The following is a 12,021-nucleotide window of genomic DNA, read 5'->3' as shown; positions in this document are numbered from 1 at the left end:
CAGGATGAGGTTTGTGAAAGACTGTAAAGATTGGACTGTAGAGGACCGGAGCAAGGTCATCATTCGTCAAGTTTTTCAGCTTTACACAACATCATATTGTATAATGGTTAGATCTGGAGAGGCCTACAAGCCACCCACTTTGGTGGAGGAACGTGAAGATATGGGGATGATCTGTTGGTGCTTCACCAAGGCTGGAATCAGACACATTCATCTTTGTGGAGGTCCATTATGTCACATCTTCGGAATAAAGTGACCGGAAAATACTGGAGATATTATCTATCTCGTCTAATACAACATTGAGGTAAAGAACTGATTTCAAGATTACAAAATTCTCCCTGCATTCTTCCTGTTACTATTAACATACTTGTCTATCAATGTGTTAAATACCACAAGAAACACAGAATGCCTCCTTTAGCTTTTAACTAAGAAATGACAAATTGAAGTGTTAAGGCAAAATTCTGTCATTTGAAAATAAATAAACAGAGCTTTTAGTGTGACAGTAGCTATGGACATTACTCCGCATTCAGTACGGTCATGAAAAATTATCTTTATTTTTACAAATTAAAAGAATTCATGACAGCTGGAATGGCATGACAGTGTATGACAGTTGTGCAGTTATGGAGATCTCAAAAGAAAACATTCCCTTAACAAACATTTTAATTAAGAAAATAAGGTAAGAAAAAAAATTATATATGTATACCACCATGTTTGTTTTTGTTTTTTTCACTTCAAGGATTGGGTCAAACACAATAATAATCTTTTTTTATAGATTTTTCCCTCCACATTTTAACTGTGTAAGTATAAAAAAGGCATTTAAATATCTAATGTTATGGTATGCAATCCTCTCACAAAACAGGCAGTACAGTTAAGAAAAGATGAATGAAGATATAATTCTGTGTAGCCCTGAGTACAATGCTTTACCTGCATAAACTGTTCTAAGGTATGTAAACATGAATGAAATACAGATGATTTCAGTTTCTAAAACTGAGGTAGTAATACCAGGTGCATTACTGAATATAGCATTTGAAATATATCTCAAAATAAAACTCAAAGTGGGAATTTCACTTGCCATTGGTAGGATATGAGACCATTTGCATTAGTGGAAAATTGATTCATTTTGATAAATCTCTGACTGACTGAATGTGTTAATGCTGGCATGTTTGAATAATTGCCATTTTTCATAAAAATTACGAAAGAAACAATGCTATCATACCAACCTATTTAAGGCATAACATCCATTATGAACAAAAATATACTAATACCAATTTAAACAGTGCAGTTTTTCTTTGGAAGATGTTTTTTTTTTTTTTAAAGATGTCCACATTTCTTTCTTTCTTGCTTTATTTCTTTCTTACAGTTGACCAGTCCTAAATAAGGTGGCGGAACATCTTCATCCTCATATTCATCACTAGACTATCTGATCCCATTCTTCATCGCTTCTGCTTTTGACAGTGTCCCTGGGTCACAGATCGAAGCCAGATTCTTAAATGCTGGTCCCAGGTCTGAGAGCAGCTCAGGATCAAACTCATCCATAGGCAAGTCTATGGGGTCCAGGACTACAGAATTATCAGAGTTGTCCTCATTTGCGTAAAGCTGAGGTTCGTAATCAAGCAATTCGTTTTCTGGGCACTGTATTGAATGCAATCTCTGAGAGTTGAGAAAGAAATATTGTTTAGTCAGTGAATGAATGGATGAATGAAGGTTGAATTGACCTGTTGCGTGTCTGGGTGGAAAACTGAAGGGGAACGTACCTGAGAAAGCAAACTTTGTAGAGTTGAATGGCTGATGAAAAAGGTACCCTGTCTTCTTTGTAAGCTCCTCCTGCTAAATGTCGAACCCTAGGGTTTTAGAAAATCCCATTTATATTACTGATGTTAAGATTTCACTAGTTCCACTGAACAGTAACAAGTTCAGACATCCCATGAAATGATTAAGGTTTACCTGGTAGCGGTTTTCACTCTGATACTGTTTCCACATCCATGTCTGCTTCTTAGAAACAGAAGACAGTGCAGTCAATACTGGACTTTCACTTTTACTTTCAAAGGATATTTGATTGGGACAATTTCCCACATGAACTGCTGTATTACCTCACTGGAATAACCCTGGGATCTGTCTCTAGACCAGGACTCATCCATTTGAACTGGGAGTCTGTGAGTGCCTGTAACTTTGCTGGATACCTGTAGTCAACAAACAAAATGAATTTAATACAATGATTAGTAATGTAAAGAATGACTGGTTCTATAAGAAATGTATTGTGTTTCCGAGATGTTTAGCATACCTCCTGAATGTCAGTTGTCTGTTGAACCCCATTAATGACAAAAGCTGCATCCTTTGATTGACTGACAGATGCCTTCTTTAATAGTATAGTCGGGACCTTTATGAATGTAAAAAATAGAGGAGAACATTGATTTGTGATCTTTATATTAGACCTCACTGTGAAAGGGCCGTTTAGCTTTTCATAAGAAATCTTAGGGTAAGGTTTTACCACACAATCAGTGCCAAGTTTCTCGATGTTAGAAGGCAGAAGGGCATCTTCTAAGACATTGTCTACCTGCACCAGAGACTTCACAGGCCCACAAGAGCAAGTGAGAGACAGCAACAGACATGCTAAAAGGAAAAACCGATATATTTCTGTCAGGACCACTTTCGTCATGATAACTGACACTTAGCATACAGGACCTCAATGGTTACCAGAACAGAACAAAGCAGATATCATTATTGTACTACATTAATCATAAAGTTTAACAACATTAACCAATATAAAAGGTGTCTGATTCAATGAGGAATATCAGAAAGCCAAGTCCTGACCATGGCTAAGATGAGAAGTTAGGGATGGAGAAGGGTAATTTGCTCCTGAGCAAGCGAAAAAGCAGCAGAATAATACTGGATAGACCTTATATAGGAAAGCTGTGATAGGTGTCGTATTACTATAGCTAGATGTGATCAGCTGAGCGTTAGCCGAAGCTAGCTTGACTCACCTGACCTCCCAGAACTAATGCTGTACGCTTATTTTGTCTATTGTTCTAATGGAAAATCAAGGTATGGTATATACATGGTATATACAACACAGGATAGGATCTGTCAAATCAAATCATTTTATAGGGAATTTAACAGAATGCGGTGCTCACCAAATATCATCAGCGCGGCAAGAATGGTAATTCCCATCAAGCCACTTCCCGCTTTTTGTTGTGTGTTGCGCTCCATTAGACAGTTTGGTGAAACTGTACAATCACACGTAGCAACAGAGAGATTCTGGAGGACAAACATGCCCTGTTTATCAGAGACTTTCAAAATCAATGTGTACAGACTGGCATGAACACTTTTACCCTTCACCAAATGCACTGTGTAACCTAAAAGACAAAGCAAAAAAAGATGAAAAGTGATGACTATGTGTTTTACATCAGAGCTTAGTAAAATCTATACTAATGCTGAGGACGTTATATAAGGTTCTGTATAATGCACTGTATAATACACAATGTTTTTTTTATTATTATTATTATTATTACTATTATTTACCATGACTGGGGTCAAAGCTCCATTCTTCTTTATGATCTCCCATAATTTCAAAACTGAACGGACCGCTGTACGGATCTCCATCAAGGTCATAGGCTGTGATCTCTGCACCTGACACTTCATCAGACTGACAGATAGAAACTATGTTCTCCTTTAAAATAGGGACGTTGTCGTTTTTGTCTTCAATGTGGATCTGAATGGTAGCAGTGCTCGTCATTGGAGGATGTTCATCTGGTGTGAAAAATCAGAGAAAAATGGATTCTATAGAGATAATAACAGTTTTTGTAAAAAAAAATGTAGGTTTCATCTCTTTCTACAGCCCAACACACTGGAATAGGCTTCAGCATATCTGAGACCCAACATAAGACAAGCGGTTTTGAACATGGATGGGTGGATTGATAGATGTAGTCATTACCATTTATATGCAAGCCAAATGCAAAAGTTATATTGTATTACCCTTCTCTGTCACAAGGACAGTGACTATATAAGTCCCATTGGTCACATGAATTGACTCTCTGTCCAAAGACTCTTTTACAAAGATTTCTCCAGTGGTTTTGTCTACTCTGAACCAGCCTGCAGGATCTTGTTCAATAGAATACCTGGTGCGGGAAAAAATAAAAGTATTTGGACATGTTTAGTCATGTCGAAATATTAGATACAAAATATCAAACATATCATGGTCATGCCACATGGATTGGAATGTTATAGAATGCAACAACAGGACACATTTTAACTATGGCATTATTGTCCAGATATTATTAGAGCCAAGTGATTCTGATGATTGAACACTTACTCCAGTTTGTGGGGACGTCCAGTGTCAGGATCGACTGCTGTCACTTTGTCTACAAAAACTCCGACAGCACCATTTTCTTCCAAAATTACTTTTCTTACTGGATCTGGGAAGAATGGAGGGTCGTTGGTGTCTTCCACAGTAATGGTAATATTCATAGAGGACTGATTTGGTGGATTTGTGACGACGGTCCAGAGCCCAATTGTATATCTCTCTTTAACCTCACAAGAAAAATAAGGCTCTTCGTTCTCAACAAAGATGGTGAGTTTTTGTTCTGTGCTTTCTTCATAGTCTAAAGGCTGGAAAAGAATTGCATGAAAACAATACACGCCATATCAGTATAGCAGGTAAATTTATTCAATACAGGCATTTCTGCCGAAATAAAGTGAAAAAAGGACCAAGTTCGTACTTGCACGCTCTGGGTCATTAAATATTAATTGAAAATAAAGTTAATGCACTCTCTCCTAACGTTGGGATCAGAAGAAAGGTAACACAAACACTGGTTTTCCACAACTTGACACTGCCTCGCAACTTGCTGTCTTCAGAGCATTTTTATTGTTTGGTTTGTGTGTACACCTGCACGTTTCTTGTGTCTCGTAAACACTACATGCGCCAATAGGTGGGCGGGGCTAAAAAGGCAAAGATGCTTAAGCAGATGACCTAAAGCTGGGTAGACGGTGCTTACAATTAGTGTTGTTTTGGTGCCCTGTTTTTTTTTTCACAGCTTTGTGTGAAGCTGTCATTTGAGTTTTTATACGTTTCAGTAACGTTCATACTCTTTTTAGTCTAGTCAAGTTTCAGTCAACTAATAGTCTGATTTTAGTCTTATTTTAGTCAGAATTATACATGACTATTTTTGTCTATCTTTAGCAATGAAAATTTTATTTAAGTCTCTTTTTAGTAATGCAATTCTTTTTAACCCAGTCAATATAGTACAAGCACAGACTAAACCAAATTGTCTTTTATCCAAACCCATTTCAAACAAGGTTATCTTTTTATGTTATTGTTACCTTATAGACTCAAGTATACATCCATTCCAGACACGGAGATCACTCTGATTGGAATTAACAGCATTTATTTTTCCAGGAAACCATGTTTGAAGTACACACATCGACCCCTTTCTCTGTGTCACTTAATTTTGCTTGTTGTCATCTTCTAAATAATGCCGCGAATGGGGCTTGAGGAAGTGACGTCGCCTGCGCCTGCACAGTGTGACCTGATGCAGCCATAGACAGTAAAAGAAATGGACACAGCGACCCCATTGGGACTCAATTGTGAAAGTGAAGCCCATTTTTAGCGTTTTTTAGCACTTCCGTTTCTGACGCGCAGACTCAAACGAAGTTTGACGACGTCAGCAACCTGTCTGCCAGATGTAAATCTTCTAGTAGCTGTGCGTGCAAACTGCCATCGTTAATCTTGCAGAGACGGCGAGCTTGAGCGGGGAGTTCTTTGTCGTGAGTGAGTAGGAGTAAATATTCTGATTAATTATTTTGTATAGTATTTTAAAATGTAACGCCAGTACGCCATGTTAAGTTAAATGCCTGTGAGCTTCTCCTCCTGTCTGTACGGTAATGTGACAGAGAGACGAGTGGTTATGACGCAATCGTTAGCCTATTATTACAAAAACTGTTTCTACAGGGCCATAATGTAACATAGAAGGTAATGGAGCCCTTTATACATTGTTGTGTATCTTTAGAAATAAATAAGAAAAACTGAGTCTTTAAACGCCTCAGATGTAAAGTTATTCGCTGTCAAAGTGACGCCGAAATGAATGGGAGGTCAATGGGATGCTAACACAAATGAAGTTATGCTAAAAGATGGCAGCCCCCACCCGACTTCAACTTCCGGTCGAGTTCCTTGCCCCCTGGATGCAGCCCCTGAAGTGAGACACAGGAAACTGATATACTGCAAAATGATAATAATCTGAATAACCGGGACGAAAAAACTTTATAACATTTTGTTTTGTCTCGTTTTTGTCAGACATTTTAGCATAGTTTTTATTTTGTAAACCACATTTAGTCTCGTTTTAACTGGTTAGGAAAATCTGCATTAAACATATAATTATAGTCATCATCACATGGCATTTGCGTCTTGTCACTTGATAAAGGTTTGTTGACGATGATATTTAGTGATAATTTTCTTTGACGAATGCAATGATACTTACAATATACTCTTTTGGTTTCTCAGTTCATAACCAGTAGTGTGTTTTCCCACCATGCAAAGCATACAATTGTATGGGGCCTCCCGAGAAGGGGTGAACAAGCCAATCAGATTAACTTGCTCCCAACCGTTTACCTATATAATTAGGACGTATTCAATGAATACTGTGTCTGCATGCTATATATATTGTTTGTTTGTTTTTTTTCCTGTGGTCAAGACGAAAATAAGGAGGGGAGTATAAGATGTAGAAAGATGCCCAATTTGGCAACTGTTCTGAATGTTACCACATCTTATCCTTCTAATGACCTTAATGATTAAATAATAAATGAGTCAATATCCCTAAATACTTTGTAATGAGATTAATGAACATAGCATGACATTTACAAAATTGCCTAGAATGTGCAAACATACCTTAACCACTGTGAGGATTCCATCATTGGTGTCTGGATCAGTGTGAATGGCAAAGTGGCCAGCTTTATCCCCTTGTATGGAGTATCTGACCCTCCATGCCCCAGTGGGACGTGTGTCAGCATCAGCTGTATGTATTGTGAGAGGGGATGTACCATTGGTCCTTTCCACCACTTTAGCTGAACCCTGGTGAAGCGGGAAAATGTTAAAACAGTTCAAATTCTGGAAGCATTTGATAATATATTTGGAAGAATGTTGGTAAACAAACAGTTGCTATTAGCCATTGGTAGCCATTGACCATTGGAGAAAAAAAAAACATTAATAGAAGTCAGTGGCTAAGCAACTGTTTGGTTAAAAGCATTTTTCAAAAACAAGAGAAAGAAAGTCGTGCAGGCTTCCAACAACTTGAAGTGTGTAAATGATGACAGAATTATTTTTTTGGGGGGTGAAATATCTTCTTAACTAACCGTTTGCCCTGTGATAACTGGTAAATGATTGTTGCCATCTTGAAGGTTGACAATTATTGTTGTAGTGCTTGACAACTTTACAACTCCACGGTCCTTTGCTTCAACTGTTATATAGTATTTATTAGCCATCTGAAAAGAAAACAGGTTAGACCCTTCATATACACACTCCAAAAACTTTCAATAACCTGACAAATGTCAAGATGTTTTAAAGACATGTTTTCACATGTTACTTGAACACTGAAACTGGACTGTGATGCCTGTTGGTCTGTCAGGCACAAACATGATAGCTCATGTCTTTTTGTTGCAATATCCCAATTCTAGCATGACACACTGGTTTTAAAGGCATGCATATTCTATAGGCTATAGTACAGTGTGTTACACACTGTTCAAGTATCAACAAAGTAGTTATTTCAGTACTTTCAAATGATGCATTCCCCGGGGGGTTTTTTTTACCTCATAATCAAAGCATCCTTTGAAAGATATTGCATTACTTTCTTGGATGTAGAATTCCACATTTTTATTTGTTGGTGTGACAGAAATTATTTTGTAATCAATGGTGGAATTCGGAGTTCCTGGTGCATCCTTATCAGTCGCAAAAACACCTACAATAAAACTACCTGCAAACAGACAATATGAAGAACATGACAATTTCTTTAAGGAACATTTACTCCGACACTAGCACTTAAATTAAAGTTTACATTTATGCATTTAGCAGACACTTCTATCCTTCTATCCACTTACAGTGCTTTCAGGCTAACATTTTTTACCTACTGTATGTGTTCCCTGGGAATCGAACCCACAACCTTCCACTGCTAAAGCAACGCTCTACCACTTGAGCCACAAGAACACACTTAGCATTTTTAGTATTTGAGTTTTTTTTATAAGCCCATAACTGCTGTTACTGAATCAATGAAATAGTAATTTGAACTGGACCAAGCAATTAATTGTTAAGTAATTGTTACTCATTTTGGGATATCACGATTTTCAATGAACAACAAATTCAAGTTTTGTCACACAAAGATTGTATGGCATCAAAAAACTTGAAATATAGCACACAAGTCATAAGGACCGCCCTTATATTACTTTTATAGTGCTCTTTAAAAAATAATAATAATAATAATAATAATACACTATGTATATATTTGAATTGTATGGAAAAAAGCTAACAAATTGTTTAAAATGTTGTGTTCCACAGAAGAAAGTAAGTTGAATGGGTTTGAAATGACAGAAATATTAGTGAATAATACATGTTTCCCTTTAAAATCTCAGGGAAGTAAACATGTAAACAAATCACCATTTCCTATTACTTATTCACAGGCTTGTAAATAAAAGCTTTTTAATTAAAGCAACATTTATTTATGTGGTGTTTCTTCAACAATAGTAATGTTTTTTTTTTTTTTTTTTTTGCATAAAGGTTAAAATAATAATTACAGTTTATTTTTATTTTAAATCATAGTAATTTTCAGATAACCTTAATGAATAGACTCGTAATCATAAAATATATAAATCAGTAATAATTTACATTATTTATGCAATCTTGGTCATACGGGACAAATATATTTGAGTAATTGTTGCTTGAAATTTACATTAAATATTACAGTTTTGTGGAGCTACAAATAGTTATAAGCCAGTGACACCGGAAGCCAGAAACATGACATTTTCCTGCTCTTACAGGAAAATAAGGTGGATAGGGTTTATATATTAATTTGCAGTACATCAAACCTGAAGTACACCTACTGAAAATGATACTGACCTTGTTTTGCTGCTTCGTTTATAGTGACATCATAAACCTCCCTCTTGAATTCCGGCGGGTTGTCGTTGATGTCCAGTATGTTGACCTCCATGCCAAGTTGTGTATCTATGGCCAAGTTGGACTTATTTCTCGCTTGGAACATCAGCTTTGAAAGAATGATGAAATTAGTTCTAACGTATGCCCTCAATACTTACTAAATCCTCCCTGTCCCAAGTGAGACATAAGGCCTTAATATTACCTATATATAATAAAAAATCTGATTCCACTTACCTTCAGAACGCTGTATTGCTCATAGTCGACTTTTTTGTGTACTTTAATAACCCCTGTGAGCGGATCGATAGACAGGACACCCTTTGGGTCTAAATCCACACCTTTTCCTTTTAACATGAACTCCACTAAATAGGTACGGTCCAGTTTAATCTAGAATTCGGGCAAAGAAATGTTATCAGGATGGCAAGTTTTACAACATCATAGCACCTTGTTTGCAACTTTTATAATATGTCATTAAACTGATTTTTTTCTATGTAAGTCATTAAATGTAGTTGTTAATCAACTATTTAATGTATACTGTGAAATAAAATTAATTACAATTTTAAGGAAGTTTTAAATTTTAATATAAAGCATTACAGCATATTAATATAAAGTCTTCAGAGTCGCATGATCCTTCAGAAAGGCATACATACTACCTCAAAAAAATATATAGAAAGAAAAAAAGAAAGAAAGAAAGAACTGAACAGTAAATTTAGACTAAATAAATTCATTTATCTTTCTGTCATTCCAATTCAACATTCTCTGGTTTGTGGCTAATTTAAATCAAATGTACATACATGCATTTTAAGGGAGATTTAATTGAGAACTTTGCCCAATCAAGCCAGCAACAAACCCAGATCTTTAACCAAAATGATATAGCACTCCAAGTTTTGAATTATTTTATTATTTGATACCCACAGTGCATTATTTGAGAGAAATGATATTTACCTGCCCCAGTTCATAAGGGAAAGGACCCGGGTGTTCCTCCACAATATCAAACGAGTCTATAATCCAGGCCCGTTTATGGCGTTTGAGAGGCTCTGTGCTGCACAGACAGATCATTCCCTTTCAACAGAAACAGAGTGTGTTATTTACTGTATGCTTTAAACATGTAACATGAATTGAGAGCAGAAAAACCCTAAAGCTAAGAGATATGTTTCAAATGCATCACACCCAGATGATGTGAACGTGATGAAACAGCTTTGCTTTACCACTAAAAATCCCATTCAATCATTAACATTTGGGTCATTTTTAGTCATTTCTGCCATGAGGGCAGGGTCAAAGAATGCGCATTGTATATTTACCTGAGAGTATTCAAAGTTGTGAAACAGGTTTGGAAAAGGCTAAACAAGACTCTCCTTTGTTGCTGCTTTTCTCAACTGACCCCCAAAAAGAACTCGATAGGCACTCATGGTACAACAATACACATTCAAAAGCGCAGACCTCCATAAAATGTCTAATAATATTAACTGTAGTGTTATCATATTGATAATAATTCTATTATTATTTCTTCTGCACAGATTACTGATTAAGATCGACGTTCCAATAATCACAATATCAGAACAAATACACAGAAGTCAAAAGTGAATAAATGGTTTTGACTAAATTTAGTTACATTTTATATTTTATTTTATTATTTATTTATTTTTCAAAAATTTAAACAAATAAAAATGACTAAATTAGGTATGGTATAAATGAATTAGAATTAGTTTAATGTAGAAATAACTCCATAAGGTAACCAAATTACATTTTTACCATTACTGTCCTTTAACTTACAGCAAACAAGCAACAGAATAAAAATACATTTTTTGAAATATCACCGAATCTTGAATGAGCTACAACTGTACCGTAAAATACAAACTGTACTCACCACAAGCACCAAGCAGCTGAACATCATTTTAGCCATAATAATTTCAGTTCATAATATGAGGTAGAAAGCTTTAACACTGGAACCTCATGAGCTCTCACGCTCAGACCTGCATCTGTCTTGAACTGAGAGCACGATCACACGTGTGTAGTGCAGAAGTACAGGTAACTCCACCCCGGGGCAGTGTTAGTTATGCAGTACCAGTATTCAGTGTACACATATAGACAGAGACATTACACACATTTCTATAGGAGGAGAGACCATGAGAGATAAAAGGAGTAATAAAACAATTTTTTTTTAATCAGATTTTTTCCCAGCAAAAATCTCTAAATATTCTTACAAGAAGTTGAAATTTTTTCTGACCTAAATAAGACTTAAGTAAGATTTGTGGCAAATGTTTTTAGCCTTTGTTAAACAATTAAAAAAATGGCAGAAGATTTTAAGAAGATTAAATTATTGTAAAAACAAATGGGCAAAACAAAGTTAAGTTATTAACATTGTTCAGGAGGCAGACACACTCTTGCAGTTTAAATCTAGATTAAAGACCCATCTCTTTAACCTGGCTTACACATAACATACTAATATGCGTTTAATATCCAAATCCAAAAGGATTTTTAGGCTGCATTAATTAGGTAAACCGGAACCGGAAACACTTCACATAACACCCTATGTACTTGCTACATCATTAGAAGAATGGCATCTACGCTAATATTTGTCTGTTTCTCTCTTGTTCCGAGGTCACCGTGGCCACCAGATCCAGTCTGTGTCCAGATCAGAGGGTCACTGCAGTCGCCCAGATCCAGTACGTATTCAGACCAGATAGTGGATCAGCACCTAGAAAGGACATCTACTGCCCTGAAAGACAGCGGAGACCAGGACAACTAGAGCCCCAGACACAGATCCCCTGTAAAGACCTTGTCTCAGAGGACCACCAGGACAAGACCACAGGAAACAGATGATTCTTCTGCACAATCTGACTTTGCTGCAGCCTGGAATTGAACTACTGGTTTCTTCTGGTCAGAGGAGAACTGAC

At 36.3% G+C, this 12,021-nt stretch overlaps 1 protein-coding gene across 3 annotated transcripts; it reads right to left on the bottom strand.

Annotated features, from left to right (window-relative positions):
* Positions 1-527: 527 nt before the first annotated feature.
* LOC127968089 (cadherin-like protein 26) lies at positions 528-11,147 on the bottom strand. Of its 3 annotated transcripts, none has more exons than XM_052568981.1 (17): positions 10,992-11,147; positions 10,070-10,186; positions 9,362-9,511; positions 9,092-9,236; positions 7,792-7,955; positions 7,339-7,467; positions 6,875-7,057; positions 4,307-4,602; positions 3,970-4,112; positions 3,517-3,744; positions 3,129-3,350; positions 2,486-2,607; positions 2,279-2,374; positions 2,088-2,177; positions 1,942-1,989; positions 1,752-1,838; positions 528-1,647 (listed from the first exon to the last, which is right to left on the bottom strand). In XM_052568981.1, the coding sequence occupies exons 1-17, from the start codon at positions 11,025-11,027 to the stop codon at positions 1,414-1,416; spliced, it is 2,490 nt and encodes an 829-aa protein (XP_052424941.1). In that variant the 5' UTR covers positions 11,028-11,147; the 3' UTR covers positions 528-1,413. The 3 variants fall into 3 exon arrangements, with proteins under 3 accessions (XP_052424941.1, XP_052424942.1, XP_052424943.1); XM_052568982.1 differs by having other exon boundaries at positions 1,942-1,986; XM_052568983.1 differs by having other exon boundaries at positions 1,942-1,983.
* Between the last annotated feature and the right edge of the window lie 874 nt (positions 11,148-12,021).

Source organism: Carassius gibelio, chromosome B11 (assembly GCF_023724105.1).
Source record: "Carassius gibelio isolate Cgi1373 ecotype wild population from Czech Republic chromosome B11, carGib1.2-hapl.c, whole genome shotgun sequence".
Classification (NCBI taxonomy): domain Eukaryota; kingdom Metazoa; phylum Chordata; class Actinopteri; order Cypriniformes; family Cyprinidae; genus Carassius; species Carassius gibelio.
The sequence above is the reverse complement of the archived record's forward strand: the minus strand, read 5'-3'. Positions and strand labels throughout refer to the sequence as shown.